Raw genomic sequence first — 18,619 nt, 5'->3', positions numbered from 1 at the left:
CTTCTCTTAGTTTTTTTTTGTTATTATAAACCCTGTTCCATATTGTCATGTTTTCAGTGTTGTTCCGCTATAGTATACACTGTAATCTTTTTTGTCTATTTTACCATGCCCTTGCCATCTGATCTCTTGCAGTGCTAGAATATCAATTTTGCATTGTGTGATTACATTGGCAATTTCTTGCATTTTACCCGGTATTAACATTGTTCGGACGTTCCATGTTGCTATGGATCAATCATGGTTCATCATCTGTGTTCCCCATCCTTATCCGAGGCTGATGTGCAGGTTTCTTAACAAGTTCCTTTTTACGAGCTGAGGTTGTCAGCCTAACGCTCAACCATATAACGCATAAGCTCCGCCTTCCTGGGGACAGAAATTCTCCCCGCCAAGCCCTCCGTATGCTGCCTGCCACAAGTGCTTACCCCAAGCGCGAGACACAGATTGTTCTTTTATAAAATGCTAGCAATTCTTAACATAAAAACAACACAAGAAAACTGATAATTTGATGACAGATCAATGCTAATTAGCGGTAGTAACCTTTAATTAAAGATGGCAAGAATTAAGAATGCCAACGTGCAGTGGCGTCGCGTGGAGTAAATCGTTGGGTGTTCACACCCAGCCTAAAGTCAGAGAAAATTTTACCCCCGACCCTGTGTTCACACACAGCCTAAATTTACAGAAAATTGTATCCCCCTCCCAAGACCGAGGGGATACAAACACATTGCGAAACAATTTGTTGATCACAATCACAGAGAAGAAAACGGTAAATGTGGACAATTGATTAATTGAACATCCAAAATGAGAAATTTGAGCCAAGAATTGAAGCTATGACTTCCGTTTTTAGAGTGCCCTACACTAACTATCAACTATCCTGCGTCAATACTCGCAAAAACATATCACTGTGTACCAAGTTTTAAACAAGGCTACAAGAACCTATGCTGATCGATTTGATTAACATCATTCATCCGGACGTTATGACAGAAGATGACAGAACGCAGGAAAGCCCTAGAAAGTGGTAAGCGGCGTTCATCAAATGTATCACCCCACCATCCATCGGGAGTGACTGAAGGAGGCCACGGATAACCTCAGAATGTCGAGCCACGAAATTTTAACCCACGACCTCCCAAATGTGAATCATTGATACACCAACCACTAATTCAGAAAGAACACATGCTGACCACACGTCACCCCATTACCGGTTGAAGAACTCCACACCTCTAGGTAGGATTGTGGAAGGGAGACTGGCAGCCGGGAGATGGGCCAAGGCCCTTCAAGGGCTGTCGCACCATGGTTTATTATATATTTAATAAATAAAATAGACTTGGGGCGTCTTTTCTGCGAATGTTTAATGATTCCTCTTCTTTTTAAATACACCTTTTCCCCTTTATTGTATAAATATAATTTATATTTTAGTTATACAAATTTGAACGGTACAGAACTGTTCCAGTGAAGTCAGAACATATTTCTTTAATAAATTTTAGAGTACAAGGAAGAAATAATAAACTAAAGTAAAACAAGAAATATGAATAATTATAATAATTCATCTTTTATGAAGAATACGAACATGGGACCTTGTACTGTGCTAGCCAGTCCGCCAGAACGCCTACCGAAAATCCATTTACAAAATAACACGGGCCAATATTCATTTACTGTGAATTGTTATAGTTTCCGCTTAACACCCCACCCCCCTCCTCCTCGCCCGTCAATGCCCTCAAAAACAAGGAAACATTACTAAGGTAAACAATACATTTTTCCCGTCTAAATTATTGAAATGCCTTACTTCTCTCCTCGTTGGAAATTAATTTGCCTGTTCCTAAGAATTAACCTCCACTATTTCCACCAACCAGATATCGACGAATATGTTTGATTTTTTTTTTTTAAAAAAAATCAATAGCCATTTCAATGCTCAAACTCCATGATGCGAATTTCGATTCGCCAGCCGTCCCCCGTGGCGGATTGGATAGAACATGGCGCTACGACGCCAGGGGTCTTGGGTTCGTATCCTGGCCTGTGCATGGATGTTTGTGAGTGTCCATTCATCAATTTCATCATATCATCATTCATCCCCATCTTCGCAAATTAGCCAAAAGTTTCACAAAAGGCGAAATACAATAAAGCATATCAATCAATCAAGCAATTCGCGAAACTTAAAATTATTGCTTTAAAATTTACCTGTAGGAGTTTTTAACAATTATAATACTCGCATATATCTGTGCCAAGATAAATATTAGTTTCTACTAGCAGTGTCTCCGTCTTCTTTCTTTTTGACTCGTCAAAATTGACAATTTTAAATGTCGATGTTAAGTTGCTCATTTTGATGATATAGTGTTTTAAATCATAAAACCTTCGCCATAAAAGGCTTTGGGTTTGCGACAACTATTTGTAATGTTGTTGAGGAAGTTCGCGCCCTTATTTTTTGGCGAAATTTATTTGAAATTAAAAATAGGCTATTAGGCTATATCATCGAAGATCTTAGGAATTACTATAAATATGCATGCAAACAGTGCTTGCATTATAATATATTGACGAAACGAAAAATAAAATACCTCGCACCTCTGTCGCTATCAGCATTCTCTGAACAGTTGCTGCGATCTGTTGAAGACTTTATGAACGAAAATAGCTGCTTTGTAAAATAAGTATATTGAAATGTAGTGTTTTGTTTTGCAGAAAAGAAAACAAATTTAAAAATTTTCGTTTTCGGTTGGGGGTTCTTGTGCTCCGTGAACCCCCTTCAGGCGACGCCTCTGCCAACGTGGAACTTTTGACGTGTCCATATACACGTAGCATCATTCCCCATTCCTAGTATAACCAGCCAATTGGATAACGTTAAAATGTTGAAAGCGAGAGAGAATTAATTGCTTTGCTATAATGTTATAATATTAAACTTTGTAGAAATAAAGAAACTGATTTTATAAAATAATTCATATTTGCCCTGGCACATAAAAGGATTAAATAAAGATTTAGTTTACGGATTTATAAGTAAGTAAGTAAGTAAGTAAGTATGTATTGCTTATCTCATGTGCGAGCCATCGGCTGTGCGCACTACATCTATTTGTAATACACAACTATGATTTTCCTTACAGACTACACTTTCCATTACATTCCGTATATGTGTTAAATAGCAGTTCTGGTCGTTTTAACTGTTCTCACTTAAACTAACACTATTCTTCTTCCTTATTCCGTCTCTGTGCAACACTTCTTTTCCCCCTAACTGTTTGTAAATATACCCCCACTTTTTCCAATAGTTCCATGTTTCTTTGCACTACGATTGATTTGAACACAGTTTCCAAGCTGATGTTGCGTAGCTTCTCCTCCTGCAGAACGCGCGTGTCCTGACATAAGAATAAATGTTCTGTCCCATCATCACCATTGCATAATACGCATTTATATATCCCTTCCTCATTTTTTACTGTGTTGTGTCTCCATCCCCCTAGCCTCATCCATGCCAACCCCTTTCTTGCCACCATGCTCACCTTCTTGATGTACGGTACTTGTCCCCATTCCCGCGTTCCCCTTCTTTGGAGTTCGAGCGATCTCTTGGTTTCGCATTCCGCTATTATTTCCAGCCTATCTATATCCTCTAATCTTTGTTTCACTAATTGCAATGTCCCCTGGTCGACGTGTTCCCCCTCCCAGATCCATCCCAGTCCAATTTCGTATAGTTTACCTCTGATCTCTTTCGCCCATGTTCCCATTTCCTCCCCTTGTACCTGTTGCATCAGCGCTTGCCCTTTTACCGAGTTCTCCCTTCTTGATATTAATGTCGCCCAGTATTTAACCCTTCTCAACATACCCCACGTTTTCTCCCTTACCAATCCAAGTTCCCGTAGTACTCCGCAGTTTGCAGTGCCCATGCTGATATGCAAAGCCCTCTTGTAAAAGGTGCATTGGATTCTGTTTAGTGCATCGCACCCCTTTGCTCCCCATATCTCCCTCCCGTACTCTATTGACCCTATTAATAATGTACGATACAGTTTTTCCACAAAATATATATCGTATTTCTCTAATTTCCATACTGTCCGCATTATTTCATGTGTTATTGCTCCAACCTTTCCTTGTACCGTTTGCATATGTCTTGTCCATGTCCCTGCCATAGTGAAAACTAATCCCAAGTAACAGTTGGGCTGAAAAGTTCGTAGGCTAACATAGTAAAAAATATTTTTTTGACAAAATTCGATTTTATTATTCAATATAGTTGCCTTCGAGGGCGATACAACGATTATAGCGGTCATACAATTTTTCGAGCCATTTTTATAGTACGATTTCTCTTTAGCCTCAAAATAGGCCTCAGTTTCGGCGATTACCTCTTCATCAGTGCTAAATTTCTTTCCAGCTAGCATTCTTTTAAGGTCTGCAAACAGGAAAAAGTCACTGGGGGCCAGATCTTGAGAATATGGTGGATGGAGAAGCAATTCGTAGTCTAATTCATATAATTTTGCCATCGTTTTCATTGATTTGTGACACGGTGCATTGTCTTGATGAAACAGCACTTTTTTCTTCTTCAAATGGGGCCATTTTTTCGTGATTTCATCCTTTAAACGCTCCAACAACGCTATGTAATAATCGCTGTTGATGGTCTGGCCCTTTTTGAGGTGATCGATTAATATAATACCATGCGCATCCCAGAATACTGATGCCATAACCTTGCCAGCCGACTGTTGCGTCTTTCCACGCTTTGGATTCGGTTCATCACGTGCAGTCCACTCGGCTGACTGTCGATTGGACTCTGGAGTGTAGTTATGGAGCCATGTTTCATCCATTGTAATATATCGACGGAAAAATTCGTGTTTATAACGGTTGAATATCGCTAAACATTGCTCCGAATCATCAAAACGTTGTTGCTTTTGATCGATTGTGAGTACGCGCGGCACCCATTTTGCACACAGCTTTCGCATGTTTAAATATTCATGCACAATATGTCCAACACGTTCCTTTGATATTTTTAAAGTCTCAGCTATCTCGATCAACTTCACTTTACGATCATTTAAAATTATTTTGTGGACTTTTTTTATGTTTTCGTCGGTAACAGCCTCTTTGGGGCGTCTTCGATGCTCATTTCGCCTCGTTTAAATTTAGCAAACCACTTCCTAACGGTTGATTTTCCTGGTGCAGAGTCCGAATAATGTTTATGAAGCCAAGCCTTGGCTTCAACAGTATTTTTTTCGCCAAAAAGCAATGCTTTATTAACACACGAAATTCTTTTTTATCCATTTTTTCACAATAACAAAAGCTGCTTCACTCACAATGCTATATTTCACGAACTAATTATCCGGCAGCTGTGAAATTTATACACGTATCTTTTGAAGGTTAGTACTAAGTAAAAATCACATGGATTTAATTCTAGTAACGCCATCTATGAGTCAGCCTACGAACATTTCAGCCCAACTGTTATTTTATTCTTTTTACCCTTTCTAATTCTTGCCCTCTGAAAGTCCACCTTTCGTCTTTCCCATATACATATCCGTTCTTGAACACCATAATTTTTGTTTTTGTGAGATTTACTTGCAGTTTGGATTCTCTGCTGTATCTTTCCAACCCGTCCAGAGCCCTTTGTAGGCCGGCGTTTGTCTCTGAGATCAGAACCACATCATCTGCGAACAAGAGCGCCGGTACCCTTGTCGTCCCGACCTTGGGGGTGTCGGCTTGTTCACCCTCTATATATGCCACTATATCATTTAACAGTTGGGCTGAAAAGTTCGTAGGCTGACTCAATATGTTGCCGAATATGTCAGTCCATTTTTTAATTTTCCAGTACAGTATGCTCATGTAGACGTTACTTAATACTGGAAGTAACGAGACCCCCCTATAGTTGTTTGGATTGTCCATATCCCCCTTTCCTTTGTAAATGGGACAGATGATAGACTGTCTCCAGCACTCGGGGAATAATCCCCTGTTGTACATACTATTAAACAAACGTGTAGCTACTCCCACCATATTGGGCCTTTGTAGTCCTGTTTTTACCATTTCCCCCAAAATTCCATCCGCCCCTGCAGCCTTCCCGCTTTTCAAGTTTTGTATTGCTCGTCTGACATCCGTCTCTGTTATTTCATTGTCTAGGACAGGAATATGTCCCCCCAGGATTGGTTGGAAAATTCCATTTACGCCATTATTTCCCCCTTCCTCCTCTGGTATTTTGTATAGTTCTGCAAAATATATATCCCATGTTTTTGGCTCTATGGTACTGTTGGTCCCTTTACTTCCCCTTAGCTTCTTTATCACCCCCCCATATCGCTCTAGTGTCTTTTGTCTCCATTGCTGCTTCGAGCATCTCCGTATTTTTAACATACCAATCCTGCTTCGCCTGTTCTATGATTTGTTTATATTTTCTTCTGAGATCTACATACAGCTGTCTTTTATTTTCACTATTTAATATCCTAAAATCTCTCAGTGCTTTTTGCAAAGTCTTTTTTTATTTCCCTGTATTTTCCGTTGTACCACCCTCTTTTCGTTGGTTGTTTTATTTTGTGCACTCGCATGTGCCTCCCTGCTCTTGTTATAGTGTGCTGCAGCAAGTCTACGGCTCTTTCCACCTCCCCATTTTCCATTTCTCTCTCTATTTGCTCTGCCATCATCAACGTAAGCCCGTCTACCATGATTTCTCCCATCCTTTCCCTTTCCGCCTCGTTCCATTTAAATTTCGGAATTTTTCTAGTTTGTACCTGTTTTCCCTTTTTCTGTGCACTCTGTTCTCCCAGGCTCACCTCATGTGGTTCTGATCTCAGTGACAATATGATTGGGAAGTGGTGCGAATCTATTAACGAAGACTAAATTACCCGAAACTTGTCTATTGTTGAGAAATGTCGGTATTAGGAAGAAATGTATTTAACATGTGCTTAAACAACAACCTTGGCGTGAAAGATAGAAATAATATTAGCAATCTTGGATTTGACAAATAATGCAAACATTGCATATACCGGATAATTGTTAGCCTATAAAATATGAATTAATGTTGCAAAAATACGCGAATAATATAATAACATAAGATAAAAAATTAATATATACATGATTTATGAAAACAATTAAGTATAAATAATTTAATTGAAGTTCTTAACTTGAAAGCATACGGATAAGATAAATTCCATAATATAACTGAAATTTGCCTAACATGGCGGTCGTTACATACGAAATGCAGTTCTTACATACAATGCAGAAAAAACTGATGATTATTTCTTAATTTCTGTAAAAATATTAAAGTTGGTAATGAATTAAATATAATCATGCTGCTGATGGGCACTTGTATACATGGAAAACCCTTAGGCTAAGGAAGATTTGCTCAAATGCCACTCCGCGGAAGTCGTGACTTCCTTTCCTCATTCCTTGTTACATCTTTACGTCAAATGGTGCCATGTCATGGCAACTGTTGTTTTCTTATTCTTTTTTCATGTGTGACATTAATAGCTTATTTTATTAATAGATTAAAATGGTCTCAAACTGACAAGACTCAGTCAAAATACTTCCACAAAACAAAAGAATTTCGTCTAAATCCTTCCGTTACACAGAGAATTCTGTCTACCAGACGTGCACCAGATTTCGTAGAAAATCAATAGATCTGAAACTCTGACCAGGGCTGGGGAAGGAGAGGGGAAAGGGGAGAGGGGCACAATGGCTAGCAGTTGCCGGCGATTAGTGGGTGGAACACGTGACCTTCAACGGATCATAACAGCGTAAATATTGGATGCAGGGGACAAGGCTGAGAAGAAGCTGTGTTTCAGTGCAAAGTTTCTGTCTCCAGATGTCTCATGCTATCACAGTTTCGTTCCCACATCTCTCTCTCTCTCTCTCTTTCTCTCTCCGCTCTTCTTCCCCTTCTCCCTCTTACTTGCTGCATTTTTCTTTGCTTTGTTTTCTTCCCGCAGTTAAACTTTACATTGGCAATTTCTATACAAACAATCTAGCCTTCAAAGTATGAGCTACACAAGTTTGCATCAATTTTCTAACTTCCTTGTCAAATCTGACGATAAACGAGAATGATGAAATGGGTTTATTTATATATTACTCATTTCTGTTGAGCATAAATATGTGTACAAAATGATAAGTACAACGTCTTAATCAATTATTAATACTATAGCTTAGTATAAAAAGAGTTGAAATAAACCTTTCCGCCTGATTCAACATTTTGCGCCTAAGCACATTATGGATCAAACTACGAGTATGTCCAATTAATGAATATTGGTAACCCATTAGATGGTGAATCTATTCTGATCAGTGGAGAATTTCTGTGCAGACTAAATCTAGAGCATGACTGTAAAATGTGTCACCCGAGAATTTACTCTCCCATCAGCTCCGTCTTGCCTTATTAATTTACGTAAAACGTAATGTCTTTCATGTCCACATATTATTAAATAAATCAATAAGATTTAGATGGTCAGGCCATGTGACACTGATGGGAGAGGTAAGAAAGGTTCACAGGATTCTTGTTTGGAAACCTGATAGTAAGAGACCTGTAGGAGGCCAAGACGAAGATGGAAGGATAACTTTAAGGTGGACCTAAAGAAAATCGAAATCGAAATATTGGATAGAGACAGATGGAGGTCTTGTGTTGCTGCAGCCATAAACCTTCGAGTTTAAGAATGCTAAAGAGTTAGTTATTTAGTTAAATATGTACCTAATGCCACTAAAGTCTTTGTTTCCTTCCAACGTAATAAATCCAAAGAGACTATTGAAAGTGCCCTTTATTTTGATATTCAACATTACTTTGAAAGCACAGCCATTGCACCAGTTACATTCGCACTTTTTGCACCATAGTCTTCCAATTACTATATCTAGGTTCCTAGATTGAACTACGGTATTGTGATATATGACAAATACTTATAACAGTAGCCTATTCTAGATGAAAGTAGAATGTACTCATTGACCTCAAATGAAGGTTAATTAATAAAAGTACAGGGTGGCCCAAAAAAGGTAACCGAAATGTCGAAGAGTTGTATTATGTGTTTGATTACCTTTTTTGGGCCACCCTGTATATTTATGGAATATGTCTGGCCCTTGCCCATGTATTTCAAGGGTTTATCATCAAGTAATGAAGTAATGATCTGTTCCAGAAACCCACTCTCCACAAATGAGCTTCTAGGTATCGCTATAAATACTTTCTTCCTTGCTGTGCCCCTTTACAAATATTTCCATATCATATTACAGACGCAATATTTATAGAAATATTGAGAATTTTGCATCAACATATGGTTACGTTCTAGTAATATCGAGAAGTGTAAAAGTATCAGGGATGCCGAATCGGACGTAGACTATGAATCTCATCATATTCAGAATGAACGGAAATTGCAGTCGGCCCGAACTGTTGCCAATCTACATTTCGAAAATGACCATAGAATATGCTCTGAGAGGTAACGTTTAGTTGTTACAGATATATTTCAGTATTTAGAGAGTATTCAGACACAAGCACCAAATATTGTAAAATAATCAATTACTGTAAATCAAAATGAAATAAAACAAATGAAGAACGCAAGAGAAACAGGGGAACCACAACTCCGAGGATACAGAGTTTTGATTTAAAGGAACCAGGCGTAGTCCTGAATATATGAGGGTGGAGGTTGGGCATCTTTTGGAGATTCCCCCTTCTCTATTATTTGAAGAAACATATACACTCAATACACAGTACCATAAAACGGACAATACCTAAATGAACAATCAAATTAACAGTGAGCTATTTATCAAAGTTCATAATCTAAATATAAAAAGTAAATGTGCATAAATCGAATGCATATTCTTACTTGAAAACACGTAAAAAAATGCCTCCCTTTTAATGACTGTCTCTAATATTCACTTTTGCTTTCTCGTTCGAGAGACCAGCGACATCCCCCCCCCCAACGTGGCTGGGTCCCATCGTCGCAGCTAACAGCATTCCATTTCATAATTATTCCTGTGGAACTGTCCTCCCTGATCATCGCTCACATCACTAAAGTTCTGTGGGAATATGTCGAGATGAGAGGGAGAAGATGAATATTTAAGGACTTAAATATTCAACTCATTTCTTTCTACCACCTCAGTAGCTCTGATACTAGAAATTCCTAGTTCTCTTCTTTTCTATTTCCCAGAAGTCGACTCATCACCAAACAGCTAATTCGACAATTTGGAGCTTTGATTCAAAGATTTTATCTTTAAGGAGTCTTCGTATCTCGGGTCCTAGAGAATACAAAATGCCATTTTGGAGGTATTCGTAGAATGGAAACGATTAACGCGTCATTAAGTAAAGTTGTTCGTCTTTAAGTCATCGGTGCCATAAGCAAATAACTGGGGAGACAGAGGAAGAAGGGGCGTGAATATTTTCTGAGGAAGGCAGTCATTTTTAATATACCACGAAATACCATACAAAATGCATTTGCTGTCAAACCACACCAAGTATGGTGGCCTTCAACATCAGATTTTGTGTTGTGTTACATCACTTTCGGTGGCAACCCAGTTGCATATTTTTTTTTCTTTTTTTTTTTTTACAATGTGGGGGTTTGGTGGGGAGGCGTCTTATACCTCTCTGACGCCTTAACTGCTCCTGCACGCTGTGAAAATTGTATCGTTGATGGACACTACACCCTGATAGCAATAGACTGTATACACCACAGGTCCCCTTATATGTATACGTACTTGCAGCACAGGCAGTGTCACCAGAAAAGATCTGCTCATGATGACTTATACTTATGCGCATGCGCTTGTGTTGATAGTGGTCTTATTGTGTCTTACAATCAATCAAAAGTATGACATTAACCAAATGAAGCTGATGTGTATAGTTAAAAGTTCGGATACATAAACATTAAGTAAGGAAACAACTATTAAAAAGGAATTTATTACATCAAGACTGATGAGTCATTTATGTTTACACTAACTGCAATAGGTATTTCTTTTTAACCTAAGGGAAATATAATTGGGTCGTTCAAACAATTTTTTATCAAATATTTATTGAAGCTTTCCTAGCGACCAATAATGAAAAGGTTTTCTCGGTATAATCAGTCTAGTGATTTCCAGATAGGCCTTCGAGCTCTTGAGAGTTAATGTTATGAAAGAACCTCCCGGGTTCGATACCCGGTAGAGGCACATAGTGGTTCGGATCCCACTTTAAACTGTAGATCCAGTCCCGATTAGCCTTATTGTGCATAAAGTGGACTTAAAACACCAAATCAATCAATCAATGAGATAACCTCTTCATCAATTTTTATCAATTTGAGTAATATGATTTATCGTATTCGTAGTATTCATGCATTTAAGCATTTTATGATACCTAGGTATTTCTTCTTCACCAACAATGTTGTCAGAAAACTACTTATTTTCATGTTCATCTAAAGCAATATTGAAATTCACATTGTTCCATAAAGCACCCCTAACACAAGTGAAATTCTCATGTAATTGATAATGATAATGATGATAATAATAATACCACTGAGCCATCAAGGAGGCCTTTATTATTATTATTATTATTATTATTTATTGTTACTTAATGCTGAGCACAGTAATTGCCAGATCCACAACGTACTACATAATTATCGCAAACGTAATGAACTCGTAGTTACCCTTCTACAAATCAGTTACTTTCTGTTAAGGACTTGTGGATTAGTTTACCTCTGGATATCTATTATGAGAATTGTGGGAAAATTTCCCCATATTTTGAAATGCTTCAGTTCCAAAAGATGAGAGTTGCGCCGGCTATCAAAAGTTTGGAATTTTTCCATATCCCACCTGATCCATGATCCGAGGATCCATTTATCATTCGTCGCCACGAAAGCTTCAACACCTATTGAATGATTGGCGTAACCAATGGCCAATGTCCACCTGACATTTCACAATAATGTGACGCAAATCCCCTCCCTGTATGAGATAATTGTCTTAATATTCAAATAAACATTGATTAAATCTGTTATAGTCACTATAATTGCTGTAGTTTCTACATATACTGTTCTTGTTCTCTTTGCAGGTAGACCACCCGATTTCCTAGCTTTCTTTATAACGGTGCTTATGATGGTAATAATGGCTGCTGGCGTGAAGAAGTCTCTGATATTCAACAACGTGTTGAACGCCGTCAACCTGTCTGTTTGGGTCTTTGTGATGTCAGCAGGGCTTTTCTACGTCGACGGCAAGAATTGGTCGGAACATGGCGGCTTCCTCCCTTACGGCTGGTCAGGGGTAAAGTTATTAACGTTATCCGTAAATGTTCCTAACATACTTTACGATGTTTACCTTTTAAACCCAAATTTATATTAATATTTTTTTTTCTATTCATTGCAAAATCGCCTATTTGCTGCAAGTCTAAAGGAAAAGAGTTAGATATTTTTGCTATACCTTTTAGGCTATATGAGTTCATGGTGAAATTGAAATCCTATTTCAGCGCAAAAAAGGCTAGGCAATTTGCTTAAAACATTTTGTTTTGAATCTTACATCTCATTTTATCTATGTAAATCCAGTTATTTTCTGTAGTACGCGTAAACCCGATTTAGTTTTATTTATTTGAATAAGTATTTTTATTTTATTTAGAGCTTGATAATTTTTTATCTAATTATGTTCTGCTCCATGATACTATTATACGTACTGTCATAAAAATGCAATTGTTATGGAATCATTAAGAAAAATCCCTAAGATCCCTGTAATTCATATTATCTTTTGACAGACAAACTGTTAAAAATCAAGACCCAATATACGATGGAAAGTTGTTTTGCACTTCGGATTAGAAAAATCTCACTGCAATGTATTAGTATTTAATGTAAATAATAAAACTTAATTGACGAATTGTTGAAGTAAACGTTCTAGAGTACTAACACTGTTTTACTATTACAAATGAAGCCTATAAAAAGATGTATTTTGTCCATTTGTATTGAAATAAAAGTGTTCATGATAGTACCAAGCGATGCCCATGAACCCAACGTAATGCTCTATGAGATGTGCTTACTGTCACTGAGGTGTTCGTCGTTAAGCTATCATGACGGTAATTCTAGGTATACTTACGAAAACACTTCTCTCTTCATAAACTCTTGTCTTCTCGTTTAATATCTAAGAAACTAAAAGTTAAAATATACAAAACAGTAATTTTGCCTGTAGTATTATATGGGTGTGAAACTTGGTCCCTTACATTGAAAGAGGAACACAAATTGAGAGTATTTGGAAATAAGATCCTTAGGAAAATCTTTGGACCTAAAAGGGATGAGGAGACAGGTGAGTGGAGAAGGTTACATAATTTAGAACTACATAATTTGTATTCATGTCCAGATATTATTAGAATAATTAAATCAAGAAGACTTAGGTGGGCAGGCCATGTGGCACGAATGGGAGAGGAAAGAGGAGTTTACAGGATTCTTGTTGGGAAACCAGATGGTAAGAGACCAGTAGGAAGGCCAAGACGAAGATGGAGGGACAACGTCGAGATGGACCTAAAGGAAATCGGTAGGGATGGAAAAGAGTATATAGAACTTGCTCAAGATAGGGACAGATGGAAGGCCTGTGTTGCTGCAGCCATGAACCTTCGGGTTTAAGAAGGCTAGAGAGTTAGTTAGTTAGTTAGCTTACGAAAACACGTGGGAATCTACAAGAAGTCAAATGCATTGCCTTCAGGTACCACAGGATTGCCATTCTATACCAAAGAAAAAGGGTCCAAAAAAGATTTGTTACACTCTGGAATGGCCGCGGTGGCTTAGTCGGTAACGCGTCTGACTACCATGCTAAAGGTCCCGGTTCGATCCCCGGCCGGTTCAAATCCGGGAACTTTTCTAACGGTGGAAGCGGCCCCGGCGCCTACCCAGCGTCGAATAACATGGGTACCTGGGGGAAACCCTGGGGGGTAAAGGCGGTCAGGGGCGTGATGCTGATCACATCACCCCCACTCACGACCGGATCAAGAAACTGTGGGGCGTTACCCCCACGCCCCCTATACGCCTTCATGGCGTGGTGCTAAGCACAGGGGAACACTTTACCTTTTTACCTTTTTTACACTCTGGAATGAATACATAATGTCGCAAAGGAGACGGAGTAGTTACCATACGTTGGTGATTATTATAAAAATTTAACTTATCATTAGCTCGTTCAAATTGAATGAGGATATAATTTTGAAATTTCTTATCTTCGATCAACGAAAGAAGACGTACAGCACTTCAGTTAAATACAATTACGATACGGATGTGTAGGTGATTGAGCACAGAGTTTGGAAAGTTAGTTTTAACGGTAACTGGACTACAGTTACTTCACCCAAAAGTAACTTATTTACAGTTATATTTACTCATTTTGCAAGTAACTCAGTTAAAGTTACCGTTATTATAAATGTAAATATATTATATACATGTATTATATTAATATATGTATTTCATATGGGTTGTTCATTTTTCAGTAATGACCATCCAAAAATTACAATTAATTTTAATTTACTTATAATTAACCTCGTATACTTTTAAATATATAAATGAGAGAGGTAATAATATTCACAGTATTTTATATTTTATTTGTTTCTTTAAAATTATTTTTAAGGGGTAGAGTGACAGTTTCGCACCAGTTGTACATTTACGTATTTCAATATCGTCGGAATAGGCACTGCTTCTAAAAAAATCCTCCGGCTGGACAAGAGAGTATGCATTTCTCTCTATGTTGCAAGTGGAAACGTTTTTAAAGTTGATTATTAAACTAGACACGATGTTTGAAAAATATGATGAATTTAGTATTTATAGAATCCCTTGTGGGGAATCAATTTCAAATTGCAGCTAATCAAATGGGAGTTTTCCTACGGTCAAGAAATTGTTCAACGTGCCCTTTTTCCTTCCACGTACTTTCCTACGCCATTGGATGTTTCATATTCACGAGAAAAATATAAAATAATACTCCCAGAAGCGTAATGTATTTCTCCTTGAAATGTAGAATGTTAGGTATTGAAGTTTATTGAATTCAACAGGTAATCCATTGGCCCTGAAAAATTGCACTACTTTCCTGTAGTGGCCGCGATCTATATCAATATCATCGGCTGTTGTCTTTCTTTCATCACCATTGTTGATAAGAATTGTTTGCACTTTTGCTTATTCCGGTGACGTGTTCGATAATTGCCTACAGCTTAGTGCGAGTTGTTTCATGGTTTTAATTTTCTTAAGCATTGTTGATGTAAAACAGTTTTATTTTCCCCCTACTTGTTCTTCCTCTACTCTCAAAATCGCACTGAAACAAAAATGTTAGTTGCTCCCGGTAGACCATCGTGTTGTGCCAGGGTAATTTTTTAACGCGAGTTGTTTCGAGCTGGTTGTTTTTTCGTTGTTGTTGTGGTCTATGCACACTTCTGAGCAAGGGAGCAGTCTGATACTTAAATTAAACTGACTACATGATTTCGTATTTTCTGTACGTGTTATTTCATTTGCAAATAGTAGAACTCCAGGTTGCATAGCGATTTTCTTTTACCCAACGCACACAAATTGAACATTCATCAGTGGTCTCTGATATCTGTGCATCGTGAAAGAGTACAGAAATACAATGAACTGTTAATCAACAAAATATTAGATGTTTATGGAAAGGATATAATGTGAATCCAGTTTCTATTTAAATAGTGGACTGAAGCCTGAACTTGGCACCAACGACAAAGTATTTTTAATTCAATTTCAATTTTATGATTTGTATAACAACAGCAACAATAATGAAGGTAAAATATAAGTCTCTGGAAATATGCGAAATCCTACTCTGCCCCAAATCCCCCCCGCCTTCCGGAGAAAAATCCTGTGGCCGGTCTTGAATGCATGTTTCATGTTTTCTATATTTCATCGCACCTCCTAAATTCAATTCCGCACCCCCTCAGCACCCCTAGATGATTAATCCTGGCGCCGCCGCTGAACGCTGCTTTACCGTTAACTTAAGTGATGAGAATTTATTCTTAGTTTTCACCATCTAGATCTGGCAGCATCACCCATCTCAATAATCCACTGATGGTCGTACGAAATCGAAAATAAAGGATTCCCGGATAAGAATGTTATGCCATCTTCACGTCAGCCACGGCGCTATAGTAGAGTAGCTGGGGGGTGGGGGGTGTAAGAGCATGTAGGGCGATGCAGCCAATATAACAATATCACGTCACGTGCATAATGTACACTCATGGAAAAAGTTGGTGTAAGTGGGGCGGAGGCAATGATGGCATCATAGTGGGGCAGGAGGGCGGCCGCTCCAGTTCACATCCAAAGGAGTGCACGAAAGAGCCAGATCTAGCTCCAAAAGAGCTAAGTTGGTAACAATGCTCCGCAGCTGTGCGGAGGGAACAACCTCGCGGAAACCCTCCTTCATTACCTTAAGAAACCATAATTTTGTTAATTATTGTTGTAATTATGTGACACGTCAATATGATATTTTTCTCACCACTTTAATAATGAAGTCGCCTATTCTTTCAGTCGAACATTTGCTTCAAGATAGGGCAGAAATCTGGTTGAAGAAAATTTCGTTCCATACTAAAACTTAAATAAAAGTAAGTGTTAAAGTAACTCCTTATTTCGTTACGAGGTCCTTGAGAAAAGTATCAGAGTTATTGGCACAGATACATTACTTCCAAAGACTTTACATCTTTGACCTTCACATTACGAAAAGGCAAAATGTAGGAGAAAGTTTTGGAGTTTATCGGGGTGATTGTGACGTTGTGTTTCCGTCTCCGCTTGTTGCCTCTCGTCGTGTGAAGCTGTAGCAATCCTCGCATGGAGCCCCCCTACTCCTCGGAAAATAGCGCAGGGGAAAAAGAGAGCGGAGGAAGGGAATAGCAAAAGAGCGAAGGAAAACACAACTGAGCACGTCCCCGAGGTTTACGCTCCGACGATGTTTCGCAGATGCGGTGGTTGCGACTGACAGAAAAGTCAACAAGGGCGGGTGGGGGGTGCGGGGGGGACTGTTGCAACCCGCTTCCTCCTCTGCTGGAAGTTTGCGAGACCTCCAGTGGGAATGGAATGAGCAGAAACACCTTTGAAGTTTTAATGAAAATCAGGGAAATAGGATGCAGGAAGGACAGGTGGAAAATAATATATTTACGAACGGCACGAAAAATATGATTCTTACATCCCAATGAATTTTGTGCTTAATTTGCACAGTGTTTATCACAAGATAATTGATTATATTTGATTGGTTTCGGGAACATATACCGTGCGTCCATTTCGATCTGCAGCCGAGAGATCGGGAGAAGCGTGGCGGGCAGCGCTGACGGAGATGCCGACATTTGCGGCCTGTAATGCCCGCTTATTTTTATAGACATATGCAGACATTTATATAAATATTGCAAAACGAGCACAAACCTGTGTTATAACACGCAAAAGTTCTTCTGTAATTCATCCAAGTTCTGCTCTTATATACACAAATAAATAAGCTATAGAAACGATGTTAAGAGCCACAGATAATAAAGCATTTTAATCATAGTTTTGACCAGTAACGTCCTGTTTAAGTTTATATCCTTGAAAGAGTTTTGTGGCCATGGGAATCGTTTGGAGGTTTCGAATGTGCAACACTGTATCAGGATTACACTGCAGACGAAACCGATAAAAGTGAATGGTTTACGTGAGCTTCCTTGCAATCCGAAATATCCGAGCTCGAGTTTTTTGTTCCTTCGCGACTAGATGAAGACAGAGTTGTAAATATAGTGGCGAGCAATGTAAACCAAGAGTGTGTTAATTTCGTACTGTGCGCAAGAGTGTTATTCTTGGTTACTTGCAGTTACTTGTTTGTGTTATTGTGGTGTGTATGTGTGACGTGTCAGTGAGACGATTGGAATGCCAGCCGCAAGATTCACGTTAGAACAAAGATTTTTTATGTATGACACGTACGTGAAAACAAACTCGTGTCGAGACGTGTGTAGGTAATTTGTACAGAAATTCCCAGGCGTTTCAACTCCACACAGAGATACGGTAAGACATATTGTCCTTAAATTACGAGAAACTGTATCGTTAAATTTTAAAACACCTAAGCAAAAACGACGGATTCTAACCGAAGCAAAACTCGATGATATTGGTGCAGCGTTAGAACGTTCTCCAAACAAACCTCTACGCCGTGTTTCACAAGAGGTGGGCGTGTCAAAATCATCGGCACATACAGTCACTAAGCTACTAAAATTAAAACCATACTCTTATAACACAGGTTAGTGCTCGTTTTGCAATATTTATATAAATGTCTGCATATGTCCACAAAAATAAGCGGGCATTTCAGGCCGCAAATGTCGGCATCTCCGTCAGCGCCGCCCGCCACGCTTCTCCCGATCTCTCGGCTGCAGATCGAAATGGACGCACGGTATTAGCTCCTTTTACATTAAAAACTTAGCTTTCTCATACTCGCAAATCTTATGCGGTGCATTAATATCGTCGCACAAAAAAAAAAAATGAAAATTACACTGTACACCACTTAATATACGCATGTTTTGAAATTATTATAATGCCTTGCCAATTCATTAACTTGTTTACTTTTGTATATTGTAGGTAGTTAATCCTGAGATCAATATAACTCCATAATGAATGTAATTTTAACACAAATTTGAATCTAAACGCAACCCTTTGCAATTAATTACAACGATATTCTCTCATTAGAGTTCAGTATGCTACTCTTGGAATATTGTCTTTATGGTTAAATGACCCTACTAGGACATCGAAAACTGTTCTTCTACTAACATAACATTTCTATTTCTCAATGTTTCGACACATGTAATACGTTT

At 38.4% G+C, this 18,619-nt stretch overlaps 1 protein-coding gene across 2 annotated transcripts in view; it reads left to right on the top strand.

Annotated features, from left to right (window-relative positions):
• Positions 1 to 18,619, top strand: part of LOC145978836 (solute carrier family 7 member 14-like) — a 782,606-nt gene that overhangs the window by 678,016 nt on the left and 85,971 nt on the right. For both annotated transcript variants that reach the window (XM_083111714.1, XM_083111715.1), the window contains exon 5: positions 11,912 to 12,120. In XM_083111714.1, the coding sequence (XP_082967840.1) occupies positions 11,912 to 12,120 (209 nt within the window). The remainder of the gene's footprint in view (positions 1 to 11,911; positions 12,121 to 18,619) is intronic.

The sequence above is a fragment of the Lepisma saccharinum genome, chromosome 25 (genome assembly GCF_977018435.1).
Source record: "Lepisma saccharinum chromosome 25, izLepSacc3.1, whole genome shotgun sequence".
In the NCBI taxonomy this organism is placed as follows: domain Eukaryota; kingdom Metazoa; phylum Arthropoda; class Insecta; order Zygentoma; family Lepismatidae; genus Lepisma; species Lepisma saccharinum.
The sequence above is the reverse complement of the archived record's forward strand: the minus strand, read 5'-3'. Positions and strand labels throughout refer to the sequence as shown.